Source organism: Dama dama, chromosome 20 (genome assembly GCF_033118175.1).
Source record: "Dama dama isolate Ldn47 chromosome 20, ASM3311817v1, whole genome shotgun sequence".
Classification (NCBI taxonomy): domain Eukaryota; kingdom Metazoa; phylum Chordata; class Mammalia; order Artiodactyla; family Cervidae; genus Dama; species Dama dama.
Window position 1 is genome coordinate 105,439,740 of NC_083700.1, and position 15,829 is coordinate 105,455,568.

A 15,829-nucleotide genomic window follows, 5' to 3' on the forward strand; every position below is an offset into this window, starting at 1 on the left:
TATAAATATGTATAAGTATTATATAAAATATGTATTTTCTTCAAGTTCCTTGGTTTGCAGGGAGAAGCAGTATGTATTTATGTATGTGCAAATTTGCAAATATGAAGGAAAATGAGTGTTGCATGCACGGAAATACTTTTATCTTTCTCATTCTTTCATTCAGCAAGCAGTCAAGTAAGCATCTGTTGATCCAACCATGTACCATGTGTTGGTTCAAATGCATAGAAAGACCCAAGTTCTAGTCCCTAGGAATCTGGCATCATATATGAACTTCTTCTCAAGTCAGAAGCCCTGAGAAAAGTCCAGATTCAGCAGTCAAATCCTAACTCCCTTGCTCAGTCAGAGTTCATGGTGGTGTAATAATGTTTACAGTGTTTACACGAATGCCTGGCTGACCCTGTCCCTCCATTGCTGAGGGGCCTCTCACCTGGAGTTACTTGCACTGGAAATCACCAGGCTCCATGGAGTCCTTCTGCAACACAGCATATCTGTCCTCTGCCCAGCTTTTTTCTGCTGAGCGTGAGTCCCTGGCCAGTGCAGACAGGGGCCTGGGCAGAGCTGGGGCAAGGTCCCGGCACACAGACCCTGGGAAAGAAAGCCACACTTGCTTTTGTGGGGGGCAAGGAAGTGGAGGTCGCTGAGACTCCATCAAACTGAAGTCTCTCCAATTTACTTTCAGGAAGGAGCTCCATTAACACGAGCGTTTGGGGAAAAAAACAAAAACACTAATCACCATCCAAAATGTACATGCTATTTCCCATCTGGTGTGCAGAATTGGATCGTCTTGGGAGTCTCGGGAAAATGCAGCAGATGGGCTGGGTTTGGAGCGCGTCTCCCCACAGGCAGCGAGGAGAGGAGGAAGAGACTTGGCAGGGGCAGCCAGCCTGAGTGAGGGATGCTGGGCCCCGCCGGGCCCCCATCAACTGGTCCTGCAGGAACCCTCCCCACTGTCAGATGCCTGATGCCGCCAGAGCAGCTGTGTTGGCTGCCCCCGTGGCTTCCGGTCCATCCTGGGAAGCAGTGGCTCATACTCTCAGCTTGCAGCAACTCTGCTGCCACTCAGGCCTCAGTGGTGCCAGGGAAAGATTCGAGGACTTTACACGTTTGCCGCTACTGCTTCTTCCCTGTGCACCAAGGCCAGCCACTCAGCAAGAACTGTTGTTAGGGCTCCCAGAGTCACCAAGCGGGACCATTGCTGATCAGTGGGGTCAATGGGAAGCATCGAGTACTCTGCCTGCACACGGTATTGCTTGGTTTGGATGCCTCCAGGGAGGGGATTTAGGGGAGCTCCAGAGGATGGGGGCAGAGAGATGGACTTCTGCTGAGGAGAAGGCATTGTCCTCAAGCTTCTGGCCAGCAAGACCAGGGGAATAGGTGACCAGGGTCTCCAGGCTGCACCACTGCAAAAGGGGCTGTGTGTCCGTGAGAGCAAGCTTAGCCTGTAACCTTTGAGTGGACTCAGAAAGGAGAGAGGTATGTGCAGCAGGCAGGAAGCTGGATCAGCTCCCACCACATGGAAGCAGAGAAACTGAGAGGGAAAGCATCGGGTGTGGAAACAGGGCCTCTGGAGAGAGGGACCATGGAGATGGCAGGGAGTGAACAAAGCTCTCAATTCCCCCTTTACAGGGGCCTCTAGAGAGGGGATGGCCCCCTCCTCCTTCATCTGATCCTGCAGATGACTGATGTCCTATCAAATAGCAGGATGCCACCAACACCTTTCATCTCTGCTGTGAATTTTGATCCCACTCCCTCGGACAGCCATCCCCACCCTGCTCCCCACTATCTAATTAAAGGGAAGAAAGTAATTAAGGAAGGACATGTAACATTCCCTATAACACTGAACTTAATAAAGGCCCTCGGCCCCTCCCCCTTCTGATCCATAAATATGACATGCAGAACAACTCTCCACAACACCAAATTGTTTATTGCTTGCTAAGCTGGAAAGCACTTGAATTAACCTCCTGCATAAGTGGAGTTAGGAAAGATCCAGGCGTCTTTAAGTGGAAAGAGCCAGACAGCGTCCTTGTCAGAGAACCCAGAGGATGGGGCCTCACTCACTCACACACTCACTCATTCATATAAGCATTCAGTGAGTGCCCACTATGTAACGGACCATTTGGTCGCGCTCAGGATGCAAAGGAGAATAAACAACATCACCTTGGCCGTTGGAGTCATATAGTGTTTGCAATTTCAAAAGTGGCAGCTGTGACCCAGGAAGAGGAGGCCCTGATGCCCCAGGATAAGACCCTTGGGGCTGGTGGCTAAAATGAGATGGGAGGGTGGCATCCCAGGGCCCCACCTCCCGGTCCTGGCTGAACCATTGCTGATCAACAAGCCTATTTTAGACACCAGGCACTGTAGATATGCAGTGGATGGAGATAAAGCAGACACTGCCCACCAGCTCAACCTAGAGAAGTTCACAGTTAAGGTGGGGAGACACACTAGGACACAGAATGAACTATAGCATAAAAAGAGGCACTCCTTAAACAAGATGTGTGCAAAGTGCAGGAAAAACTCAGGGACCGGAACAGTTAACTCTGGGGGAGTTCTAGAAAGGATCACAAAGGAGCTGACATTGAAGTTGGGTTTTGAAGCGTAGCTAGGAATTCCCAGTGGAGAAAAGGGCACAGGACAATCTAGGTATTAGGAAAAGTTCGTGCAAAGACTCAAAAGGGGTCTTTGAAAAGGGAGATGGCCTGTTTGGGCTGAAGTGGAGAGGGGTGGGGGGGCAGGTGAGGGAGGGGAGTGAAGGCATAGAGACGGCTGAAGAGAGGAAAATAGCCCACAGTCCACAAAAGGTGATGTAGTCTAGAGGTTAAGAGAACTGGAGAAGGTGGCCTGGATTCAAAACCTGGCCTCACCACTTCTCCCTGCATCTCATACAGTTTCCTCATCTGGGAGCAGAGAGAATAATAGTACCTACTTTACAGGGTAGTTGTGTGGATCAAAAAAGTGAAAAACCACACAGCAAGAACCAATAAATGCATCTGATTACCACTGAATTCATTCACCATTCCACCTAACACTTCTCCCTGAGGAGAAAACCCATGGGGAGGGTTTGAGCAGAAGAGCAGCACCCCATTCGCAGGGTGCACTTGGCAATGATCCCTCCAACAGTGGTTTAGACTCAGTATGTTCCCAAACATCACCACAGTCCCAGAATGCCCCAGGACGCTTGTTCAAATACGTATTCCCAGGCCTGACCCAGAATCACCGAGTCCAAGTCCCCCAGATCAGGAGGGATATTTTGGAGAGGGTAAAAATATTCTAAACCTGGATCGTGGGGATGGTTGCACAACTAAGTTTACTAAAAAATCCTTGAATTGTACACTTACAACAGATGAAATTTAGGGCATGTAAATGGACCTTAACAAAACCATCATTTATAAAATCCCCAGGTGATTCTGTAAGACAGCTCAGCCTTGGAGGTCAGGGCGGGGTCAGGCAGGGAGCTCAGAACCACAGGGCTGGTGGACAAGCTGGGGGGAAGGAAGGACAGTGATGGTGGAGTAAATCCTGCAGCAGCCTGTGCCAGCTCGCCTGGATTTGAGGCTCCTTCTCTGGGCTTAAACTGCTCTCTCATCTTTACCAAGGAAGCCATTGGATTTCGCTGAGGGATCTCCCTCCTCCTGGCTCCCTCAGGCACCTGCCCCGCCCACCTGCTATTGTAGCGCTTGGTCCCATCGTGGAGTGTGCTGCTTCCAAGCCTGGCTCTCCAGGGGCCCTGAGAGCTCCTCCAAGGCAGGCTGACAGAGGGGCACAGATGCATGGTCATTCAGCACACAGTGGGTGCCCTGTGCATGCACTGCCCAGGCTTCCTTTCTGTGTGGGGTGTGGTTGTCGCTTTAGCACCTAGGTGGGGCCCCAGACATCTGGCTTTGCAAAGATCTTTCCAGGAGCTGATGCTAAGCTTGGCCTTCTTCTCCCAGTGACTCGGAAGCTACTTTCACTAAGATACTGTGTGTGCATGCACTCTTTATCATGTCTGACTCTGCAACCCCATGGACTATAAGTCACCACGCACCTCTGTCCATGGGATTTCCCAGGCAAGAATACTAGAGCGGATTGCCATTTCCTTCTCTAGGAGATCTTCCCGACCCAGGGATTGAAGCTGCAGCTCTTTTTTGTGTCTGCAGCATTCGCAGGCAGGTTCTGTACCAGCTGAGCCACCAGGGAACCTCTGCTAAGATAGGGTTTTCCTGTAACATCTGATGGAAAAATAGGAAAGAGCCTTTTAGCCAACCCCAAATTTATTCATCTCCTCCCCCACCTTCCTCTCTGCCCCCCTCCCTGCTCCTGACATCAGTCTTCATCTGTATTCCTTCTCTTCAAGGCTGGGAGCGGCTTCTAGGGGAGGGTCTGCCTCCCAACCCCCAACCTCGCCCTTCTTCTCTTACCTGGGTCACCACACCTCCTAGCTGTCTTTCTTGGCTAATCCCAAGGGCTCTTACTTTAGTTGACCCCTAGTTTGTCCCTTCTGTGAGTTCTAAAGTTCTCATCTGTCTCCTCCAACTCTCCATGCATTCTTTCTTTGCTGTGACCCCCACAATCCCTTTCTGCATCTCCTCATCACGCCCTGTGCCCCTTGATCTCCACCATTTATCCCTTGGACCTCACCTGTGATCGTGTGGTCCTCCCACGTCACCTTAGCCTCCTGGTCTCCTCATGCCAATGATGTTTATTGAAAAAGAACAAATGAATGAATGAGGGAAGCAGCTGTGCAGATATTCAGAACTAGCTTGAAGTGTGATTGGTGCAAAGTGCTTTCCCTTGAATTGTCTGGAAAATTGTTTCTATTTTTTGCTCACTGGTACGTAACTCCCCACCAGAAACTGTGAAATTCTTGTCCATACCCCTGTCCTTCTGTCCTGGTCTCTGACCACAGGATTGAAAATCAGGAAGATAATAACCCTCTGTCTAAGGGCTCCTGACTCCCTGGGTTACATCTCACACACTGGCTCTCTCGGAAGGACCCCAGGAGAGCCATTTAAACAGCCAGCCAGGGTCCCATCCTAGCTGCTTTGTTGTGGGACCACCATCAAAGACCCCAATGACCTAATGTGCAGGGAACCTCCTGCATTTCGCAGGGAGAACCAGAGGGCCATCCAGAGCCCCCAGTGTCCGAATCTTGTTCTCTGTCCCCATCCCCTAGTTCTCATCTGTCCTCAAGCTGCTCAGAGCTTTGTGCTTCTCTGAGTGTCTCTGAGCAGCCTGGTACTTGGAAGGGATGGACATACATGCTTGAGAGCAGAGGGACTCAGCCAGCTGAGTCAATAGAATGAAATGAAGCCGAATCAGAGAAATGAGGCTGTGGCCACTGGCACCTGTCCTGTTTACTCAACCCAACACAACCCAGGTGGAAGAGGGGAGCCTGGGGTTAACTGAGTGGCAGAACCTGCTTCCCCGTCGCTCTGTCTTCCTGGTGCCTGAGAGATAACACAGAGCTGGGTCTGGCTCCCGCAGCCTGGCCTCCTCCCTCCCCAGCCCAGGGCTCCCACCCAAGCCTCCTCTGCCTACTCTCATCTGCAGCTGCCTTCCCTGTCTTCAGGGAGCACAGCCGTATTCACAGCTCGGGGCTTGGGGACCCTAGCCCTCCCTGAAGCCTCCCTGCTCTGAGTGGGGTGGGAAGGGTGTGTTCTCTTTCTAAATGGAATCTTCTGGATTATCTCTCTTACAGGCTGGGAAGTACTCCTGCGGATCAGAAGATCCTGGATTGAGATCAGAGAGGGGTCAGGCATATCACCAAGGACAGGACCAGCAGGAAGCCCAGGTGGGTAGGGGCGGGGGCTTGCTGGGGAGGAGGGAGCCTGGAGAGTTTTCTAAACCTGACAGCAGGTCTAGGGTTCAAGTTCTAGGCTTCTGTTCCCCGTGGCAGCCAGCCTGCCCATTGCATGAACACAGAGACTCACCCCCCGTGCACACACAGCTTCTGCGGGTGCTATCCTCACAGTGGGAGTGAGTGGGGGAGGGGAGCAGAGGAACGGCCTGACATACATCATTCCTCTGAGCCCCTCACACTCACACACAGCCAGTGAACCCTGGGGGCCCGGAGCGAGGTGTGCGCATGTGTGCTACAGGCTTGCAGGAAAGAGGGTTATATTTCCCCCCGGGTGGACTCAGGTGTCTGACACGTCCATGAGGCAGGGAGAGTTCATCACTAAGTACAACATGCCCTGACCATGTGCTGGGTACATTTCTGAGGACATCACAGGTATTAACTCAGGTAATGCTGACAACAACCCTGCCGGGCAGATACTATGATTACCCCCATTTTACAGACAGGAAAGAGAGGCACGAAAAACAAGGTAAAGTGCCCAGGGGCCCTGATCTGGTAAGAGACAGAGCACATGTGAAGCCAGCTGCCTGACTCCAGAGCTCCCACTCCCATTAGTACTAGGTGGATGCCAGTAGCTGAGTGTGCCAGCCTGTGCATGCATACAGTAGCACAGGCATCTTTTTGTACTCAAGTGTTTGTGTATGCAAAGCGCCAGGAACAGGTGCGCTCTCGTGCTCGCCTGCCCAGCTTCGTTCAATGAAATCTTGAGGAATCTACCTCTTCTCCTTCCGCTAGAGGAGCCTATAGCTTCCCTCGTTCCAGGCTGCCTCTGACCAGCTCCCTGAGGCTGGCGCTCTCCTTCTCCACGCCCGCCCTGCCGGGGACAAGACACCGGAAGGAAGACCCGCACAAAAGCAGAGCACATCGAGTGTTCAGACATGATGTGGGGTGAGCTGGATTTCTAGCACCGGCTGCAGCTGGAATTCTGGCCACCCCCAGCCCCGTTCTGCACACAAACAGTAGTACTTCCTTCCGCCTTTGACAGTTGCTGGAGGAAAATCTCTTCCGAGATCCAGGCAGGATGGGAGCTATATCCCCGGAGATCCTCTGTATTACGAGGTGGGGGCGGAGACTGCCTGGATCAGAGCCCAGATCTCACAGCAATGGCGAGTTGGGGACCCAGTGCCCACACCCCTCTGGCCCCGGGGCAGGGAGGCAGCATCTTTTCCCCACAGTCTGCTGTCCCCATCTTCCCTGGGGTCCTCCACCCAAGGGCACATGCTCTTCTCCATTCCCAGCCTGGCTGCCTGCCGCTTCGCCAGTCTTGCGGGCAGAGCAGTGCCGTACCTGCATGCCAGAGAGGCACAGGTGTGCCCGCGCCACTCACACAGTGTACCACCTGCTGGAATCTTGGCGGAGGGCGGGCTTGGGATGGGATCCACGGGAGAGACAGTCTGTGGCATAATTAAGAGGGAGCAAAACACAAAACAAAACAATGTTTTCCTTCCTCTCTTTTCTACCACTTGCCCTAATTATTTTCCCACTTTAAAATTCTACATCAACTTTAATTAAGCTGGCCTCGGGCAGGGAAGTCTGGCAAACTTGGAGAAGTTCACTTGTTTATTTTCTTATCACTCGGTGATTGGATTTTCGTGTTTCACTCTGTCTCTCACTCTCTGAGGAGGGATGACGGCAGCCTCCTGCCTGCGGGGGCACAGGTGCAGACAGGACTGCTCGCCGCAGCCTCCAAAGAAGGCACTTCTCCAGAAAAATCTACCGATGGCTGACTTATGCTCTAGTTTTATCCCACCTCTTATTACACCCTACAAGGTCAGGGTGTGGGAGCAGAGTGTCAAGCCGCTGAGAGAGCACTGGACTTGAACTACAGAAACTTGAGTCAAAAGCGTGGTTTTGCTGCTTATTTGCTGGGCACAGGTCATTCATGTATTCATTCATTCTTCCATTCACTTGTTCGTTCATCTGCTTTCTCTCACCTATTCATTCATGAATTCATTTAGTCTCCCATCATTCAATTGATCATCTACTCTCTAACACCCTGAGCCAAGTACTTGCCTACTTCTGCCCCACCCTCAACCCCAGCAAGTAATTTGTTCTCAAGTTGTTTGGTTCCTTTAAGCTCATTTCTTCATCTTTTGGTTGTTTCAAGGGCAGAAACATCATGTGAATGGACGCCAGTGTGGCTTCTGGCTTGGTGTGATGGCATCACAGTTGGGCTTCCCTGCTGGCTCAGATGTGCAGAATCTGCCCACGAGGCGGGAGACCCAGGTTCAACCCCTGGATCAAGAAGATCCCCTGGAGAAAAGAATGGCAACCCACTCAAGTATTCTTGCCTGGAGAATTCCATGGATAGAGGAGCCTGGCAGGCTAGTCATCAAGGGGCACCTCGAACATTACATCCATCATCAGACCTTGGCTCTGGGGCATTCTGGGCCTTGGTCTTCACTGGCAAGTCAAACACCCAGACCATCTCCAGGGTCAGGTAGTTCAGCTGAATCCTGAAGGTTGCTGAATTTCATGATAAGACAGAGAGCTAGGTGCTCTGAAGGAGTCACAAAGCTTGGGTAGCAACTGGTGAGTTCAGTACAGTGCTGGGGCACCCTGGGCCGTACCATAAAGTTGGGTGGTATTTGATGCTCAGGCTGAAGGCTGAGGACAAGAGAAGCAGGCAGTGGCTGCCCAGTCTGGTGGGGAGGCAGCACATGAATGGCAGTTAATGGGTGAGTGACTGAGTGGATGAATGTGTGAGTATTTAAGGAAGTGGGTGATTGAGCAAAGGACTGAATACATGCATGGATGGGTGAACAACTGAATGCCTGATGAGTGCCTGAATGAAAGAGCAGATGACTAAATGAATGCATGAATAAGTGAGTGATTGGGTAAGTGTGAATGAATGAATGAGTGAGAGGGATGAACAAGCAAATGAGTGAAGGATTAGTGAGTGAGTCATTAGGCAATTTAATGAATGAATGAATGGTTAGGAATGACTGAATGGATGAGAGGATGAATGCATAAGGGACTGAGTAAATGAATCAATGAAAGAGTGAATGAGTGGATGATCCTACATATGAATGAATTAGTGTGGCCATATGAATGTCCAGTGGTGGCCAAGGGATCTCATGAATAAATTAATTAGGGAATGACTGAGTGACTCTCCTCCCCACCTTTGGTAACAGGGCCTGGAAGGGGATGGTTTCTGATGGGCAGTTCTCCTCTCCTCCTCTCCCGCTGTGCAGCAGAATCCCCCCTTGGCTTTGGAACCACTGGAGACTGTTCCATTATGCATAGATACAAACAGGATTGCCTTAGCGTTTACTTCGCCCCCAGAACTGCACCCAAACTATTGAAATGCAGGTGTCAGGAAAATAACAGATCTCTGGTGGCTTGCTTACCTGTCCCCCTTACTGCTGAGAAATAACTCACAGCAGCAGGTTAAACTGACAATAAACACAGGAATTGACTTCAGTGGGAATGAACTTGCTTGACTGTTGACAAAAATTCAAGGTGATGCAAGTCTCATAGGGCTTGCTGCTTGCTCAGGTGGCAGCCGGCTGCTCTGTGCTTCTTCCTTCTCAGGGCAGGGACAAAGGACCCAGGATGACAAAAGGGTGCCCATCCCTGAACCAAGAGGCAGGTCACAGCATCCTGAGAAGAACTGAGGCTTAGCTCTGGAAGTTGGCACAGGTGGACTTTGCCGAGGAGAGGATGCTATTAAGTGAAGAGTGGGGATGAGGAAGGTCTCCCCCTCCTCCTGCCTCCCGTTCAGGAAGGTGACAAAGATCAGGCAAGGGCTGGCAGCTTCCTGTCCTGGCCACCCTCCAGGTTGAGATGGGGGTGAGGTTAATCTCTCCCCCCATTCTCATTAGGGCTCCCTGAGCACGCACCAGGCTAGTGGCTGTCACTTAGGGGAGTGGCCAGAGCCCGACCGCAGCCTGCCCGCCGGGCAGTCTGAAGGGAGATGAAGGTAGGCAGGCTTCGGCAGAGGGCACTCACGTCCTAGGAATCTGCACTCAGCAACCACACGCCTGTGCTCGGTGGTTTCCTGGGGAAGCAGAGATCATGAATCTCGGTAACTCGAGCCCAGGGCCCCATCACTCACCGTGATTGTGGGGGGATTGAGAGCTGGAGTGGATCAGTCTAAACAAAACACACACACAGGGGACTCTTCCAAATGGGCCCGCTTGGCCATCACTGGGGGACCCCTCCCGCCGCTGGGTGGAATCACGGGAGGCGCTCGGGAGGGGCCCTGCAGCTTAGGGTTTCCTCCTCCCCCATCCCCACCTGTGAGCCGGTGGGAGACATGAATCTTGCTGGCAGCGACTTGGGCCAGCTCAGCCGTTTTCAGGGATGTTAATGAAATGCAGGAGCACTTGTCCTTTCAGACAGCGGGCCCCTTTTATTTTGGAATGAAAAGCTGCATTAGTCTGAATGAGGTTGGGAGGCCTCATAAATCCGCTCTGCCTGCCTCGTGGGGGAGCGAGGCGCGGAGGCCTGGCTGGTGGGATAGACTTGTTTACCAACAATTCAAGAAGCCAGGATTGGTGGCTCCCAATCCCCGGAGATGCCGCTTGAGATCGTGCCAGCCTTGGTGCCTGCTGGTGGCAAGGCAGCTGGGAGAGGTGCACGGCGGCAGAGAGAGGGGGCTGCAGGTTCCACCCGATGTGAGCTGGGGACAGTGGAGCGCCCCAGTTTGCTCTACTGAAGGATTCAAATCCTAGACCACTCTCAGCCTTTCTATAAGCGGCCAGAAGCGCAGTAGGTCTGCATAGGCGGTGATGAAGGTCCTGTGCTAGAGCCTGTCCCCTGTTCAGTCCAGGCGCGACAGGACAAGGGTCAGGTCTGCAAGCTTAGGATACAGATGGGCCCGCATGGGGGTCCTGGCTCCCCACCCACAAAGCCTGGCAGTGATGGCCAATAAAATTAGAGGGAGGGAGGGAGGGAGGAGTGAGGAGGAAAGAAGGAAGGAAAAGAGGGAGAAAGGGAAGGAACGAGGGAGGGGGAGGAGAAGGGTCACACACTAGCTGAGTGACTTTGGACCCCCTGAATTCTCTAAGGCTTAGAGTCTTCAACAGTAAAATGCAAAAATCATCCAGATCCTATCACAGAGGGCTGGGAGATGGTTAGATGAAGTGATGCACAGAAGGGTCGCTGAGTGGTACATCATCTGGAACACAGAGAACATGTAATAAATACTAGCAGTCATTATTATCATTGCTGTTGTTTTTGTTGTAGTGCATCCCACCCTCCCCTGACTGGGAGGGAGCTGGCTGCTGTCAGTCTGGGGAGACCTCTGCGTAACAAAATGGCTTGCAGCTAGGTCCAGAATAAGGCCTGGTGCCCCTCTGGGGGCAGCCGGCTTCCCTCTGACCCACAGTTCCAGCTGGATTTCCAGGCCCAGGGACTGAGCCCCACAGCCTCTGCAGCTGGAGGCTTTTCCCAATGCAGCCAACGTGGCAGCAGAGGAGAGCCTCAGTCCGCAGCGCTTGCTGACTCCCGCCCACTCTGGAATGTGGGGGGAAGCAAGGCCTGGTGGATGCTGCTCCCCTGGGGGTGCTGAGGGGGCTGCAGGGCCACATGCTCGAGCCCTGGGGTCCTCAGATTGCCCCTCTGCCTTCCCCCATGTGCCTCTCCAGGGCCAGTCTCTTTCTTGGAAGCTACTGCTTCTCCTCCTGCTTCTCACCCTTCATCCCTCTCTCACCACTGGCCTTTCCCAGAGTTCTGGTCCAGGGCACATACCTACCCATTCCCTGGAGTCACGCCTCTACAAGTTCCCCTCTTCGGTTTTCCAGCCAGGTCACTTGTTACCTACCCCTCTCGTGGCAAGAGGCTGCCTGCAGGATAACCAATACAGACCTAGTATCCAGGCTCGCCCCTCCTCCCCCAGCCCCTAGCCGTTTCAGGGCCCAGCTGCAATTTCACCAAAAACACCCTAGGAAGATAGGTACCAAGCAACTTGCAAAGGTTTTTGGGTTCTCTTGCCTTCTTGCTTTTTTCTTCTTTCTTCTTGGGCACTGTTGGTGGTGCCTTTTTAGCCTTACATCCATTGCCTTGAGTTCAGATCCTGCCATTGCCTTTTCCATTTCCCTCGCAGGGCACTGGAATTTCCTTCTTTAGTGATCTCAGCCAGGACTTTCTGGTTCCTTGGAACAACTAAACCAGCTGTGGAAGCTGATAAGTGCTGGGGATGGGGTGACCACTCTTGAAGAGGCACCTTCAGCTTTACCCTAGAGGGTGGGGCCTTCTGCTCCCTTCTCTTGCACCTCCTCCTCACTGGTGCCCACTGGGGCCCGTAAGTCTCTATCGAGAGGTGGCAGCTGCTGCTTCTCTGGCTCTGGTCTGCATGTCCTTCCCTCTGGTCCCGTGGGCCACAATTTTCAGTGGCTGCTTGGGAAACCAGCCACTCCTGCTGGAGGGTGAGGAAGGCCCAAAGTCTGACAAAAAAAAAAAAGGTAACCTTCATTTGCTGGCAGATCTTTGAGGATGTCCTCAAGACCTGCACACCTCTTCCCCTTCTGGAGAGGAAATCCTTGGGAATCTCCCTTCTCGCTCCTTCCACGGCTGCCTCCATTTCAAGAGGGAGAGAGTACTTCCCTCCCCCCTCCCCCAATCATCAGGATTGGCCATGCTGAAATACTCACGTCCCCACACAATGCTTCCTATGCCTGGACAGGGAGGGAAAGAAAAGACCGGGAAATTAACAAGCCAGATAGAGCCCGACTCATAGTCTATTTGTAAGAAAATTAAAGATTTGTTTTTCAGATGTTGGGGGCCATGCTGTTACCAGACAGCTGGCAAATAGGAGAGATTGGAATGATGGAATAGATCAAATTATTTAAATGAGAAAAATAAATTCACACACAGCCTAGCCGCTGCCCGGTGACAGATTCGTTTATTTATCTACTGTATCGGCACCGCTTTGTCTCTGTCAAAAAGGTCATTAAACTCGCCTAACTGCGTATTTCGCAGCCTCCTGCTCCAGACTCGCTCCACAGCTCTTCTCTTCCCTCGACACCCAACGCCACTTGAAAACAATTTATTATTGCTAATAAACAAGGTTTTTTTTTTTTTTTTTTTAACCCTTTCTAGCTTGCTCCCCCTCGGGTCCTGCTCCACCCCCACGGAAAGCTAGTTTCTCTTTATTCATTCTCAGGAGAAATGGGGAAGGGGGCCCTTCCTCCCGCAGAGTTGGAGAAGAGATGCGAAGTACCAGGGTGCATCTCAGCCACCCCTCTGTATCTAAGGATTTAAGCCATCTTCCTCCGAAGCCCCTGCAGTGGCGGTGCACGGTCAAGTCCGGCTTTCCACAGCAGAGGGTCTGGCCTGGGCTCTCCCACCCCCACCAGCTCCTGCAGCTCCCCTAGTCCAGCGCTGGACGATCCTCTTGGAATTCCGCCTCCTCTGAGTCCCGGGCCCAACTCTAACTCTGCTTCCACGAGGGATGGGAGTTAGGAACGGAAACCGGCTCCTGGGTCAGTCTCCGGCCGCTGCCGTCCAGCCAGCGCCGGCGCGTGGGAGCTGGAAGGCGAGACTCAGCCGACGGCGGGCTCCGGGTCCCTCTGCTCCCGGCGGGCGCGTCTCCTCCAGCTGGTTGGGCCGCTAGGCTGCCGCCGTCTCCCAGCTCGCGGTGCCAGCTCTCGTGCTCCACGCCCGGCTCCCAGCCTCGGTGCCCTCGCAGTCGAAGGGGACCGGGGGCCGCAGGGCGGATGGGGACGTCTGAGAAGCGAGGAGAGTCCTCGTTCTCCGGGCGTCCCCCTAAACCGGGTCCCGGGCCCACTTCCCCGCCCTCTGCGCAGGTGTGAGCTCGCGAGTGTACGCCTCGGCGGGTGTGAGTGTGAAGTGTGTGTGCGCGGGGGAGTGCGCGGAGGGAGCGCGGGCGGCGCGGGAGGCGGGAGGCAGGGCGCGGGGGAGGGGGCTGGGAGGGAGTGTGTGCGCGCGTGCAACTCCACTCCGGGGCTTTGTGCGAGCCCGGGCGATAGCATCCGCCGCGGCTGGAGGAGGAGCGGCCGGAGACGCGCGTGCAGCTCGCCCGCCAGCGCCCGGCAGCCGGGGCAGGTGGGAGCCCGCGCGGGAGCCGAGCCGACGCGAGCCGCAGCTGAGTCCGAGAGGAGCCCGGGCGGAGCCCAGGAGCCTCGCTCGCGGGAGGCCCGTGGGCGGCAGCCGGGCGGGGCGGGCGCCGGCGGGGCGGCCCCCCAGTAAGATGTGCGCGGCGCCGCGGGGCGCCCCCCACTCGCAGCGGCGCTCGGGAGCCGGGCAGCTGGGCCAGGCGGCGCCTCGGGGGCTGCTGCGCGCCCGCGCCTAGAGCTGCCGCCCCAGGGAGCCCGCCACGGCCGCGCCCCGGGCACGCTCGGCGGCGCCCAACGATGACCGCTCCCTGGCGGCGCCTCGGGAGTCTGGTTTGGGAATACTGGGCCGGGCTCCTCGTGTGCGCCTTCTGGATCCCAGACTCGCGCGGGATGCCCCACGTCATCCGGATCGGTAAGAGCTCCCCGGAGCCGAGGGTCTCCGTGCGCCCGGGCGGGGGCGGGAACGGGGGGCCACTGAACGCGATCCCAAGAGATTTCCCAATGTCTCAGCGGGCTGCCGGGGCCGGGTGACCACCAGAAGCTCGACCCGGTGAGGACAAAGTTCCCAAGCTGGGGTCACGGGCCTTACTTATTGGGGAGAAGGCAGCCGGGCTGCGGCGGGCGAGGGGCCCTTGGCGCGCTCCTGGACCGCCAGACCTGGAGGAGTGTAGCGAAGCGTTCGGGTCCCAGCCTGAGTCGCGGGCGCATTTGCCCGCGACTGCCAGCAGGACCGGCCGCAGACCGAGTTCTGGGACCCGGCTCCTCCGCGAAGCGGGAACCCTGGGAAAGGCGCCAACTTCTCTTGCCTCCCCGCTTCCCGCGGGCTCCTCGCCCCAACCTGGGGCAGGGCTCGAGCGGCCGCGGCGGGGAAGCAGGGTCCGGCTTCGCCAGACGAGGACGGCCGGTCTCCTCTCCCGGTGGCCGCCCTCGGCCTCGGTGGCCCCCGTTCAGCCCCGCGGCGCGGGGCAGGGGAGGGTCGCCCCCTCCCCCGGTCGCTCCAGCCATCCATCGCGGCCGAGGCCTCTCCCCCGCCTGGGGCAGCGCAGAGCCTGACCGGCGCAAGCAGGGAAGGCGGGGAGAGGGATGCCAGTGGTTTTTAAAGTTAGCCGAAATCCCTCAGCAGCTGGCGGCGGCTGGCGGGTCTGCGCGCGGCTCTGAGGCTCTCGCGTCTCCGCGTCTCTTCTCGCCAGAGACTCTTACTCGGGGCTTTAACTTTGTTGTGACTGCCCCAGGCATCCCGTAGGCAGCGCTCAGGGCTGTGCGGGTAGGGAGAGTGGTGGCGGGGGAGGGGTGGGGTGGCGCGTGTCCCAGGCCCGAGACCGCCAGGGTTGGGCCCGGCCTGGCCAGGCGGGAGCCTCGGCCACGCAGGCCCTGCGTCCGCCGCCAGACGGGAGACCTGGGCCGCCTGGGTTCGCAAGGCGCCCCCACCAGCATCTGGCTCCGCCGAGACAGGGCCGCCTTCCTTCCCTGTGGCTCTAATCCAGGCGCGGACTCTGGGCTGCCCGCGGCGTGACGGGGTGCAGGCAACCAACATCGAGCTTGGCTTCCGTACTTGAGGTTTTCCGAGGAGGCAATCAGAAATCCCTTCTCTCTTCTCGCTGGTCTTCCCTGGATTCCAGGTCCTCTTGAACTGGACATCTGGACGAGGGTAGAACACCTTCCTCAGCTCTGCCCACGCTGGGGTCTTCCTGTTCCTGCCCAGGACCCTGGGCAGACAGACATTTGAGGCAGAGGAATCCAGGCACCCGACTCTGGGGACAACCCTCACGACCAGGCTTAACCCTTTGCAGCCCAGACTGCTCCAGGCAAGCCAAAAATGTTGTTTCAATCTTTGCACCTTTGCCTGCCCCAGCGCCTGGTTTGGTCACCATTCCAGGAGCAGGCAGCCCCTTAGTAGTGGGCCAGGACTTCCTTTATTCCCTCTGGTTTGTTTGTGTGTGTGTGTGTGTGTAGGGGCCTGATTGATTAGGGT

At 55.3% G+C, this 15,829-nt stretch overlaps 1 protein-coding gene across 1 annotated transcript in view; it reads left to right on the forward strand.

Annotated features, from left to right (window-relative positions):
- Positions 1–14,154: 14,154 nt before the first annotated feature.
- The window catches only part of GRIK3 (glutamate ionotropic receptor kainate type subunit 3), a 239,198-nt gene continuing 237,523 nt past the window's right edge, over positions 14,155–15,829 (forward strand). Inside the window, exon 1 of the mRNA XM_061120092.1 lies at positions 14,155–14,269. Within this exon, the coding sequence (XP_060976075.1) occupies positions 14,155–14,269 (115 nt within the window). The remainder of the gene's footprint in view (positions 14,270–15,829) is intronic.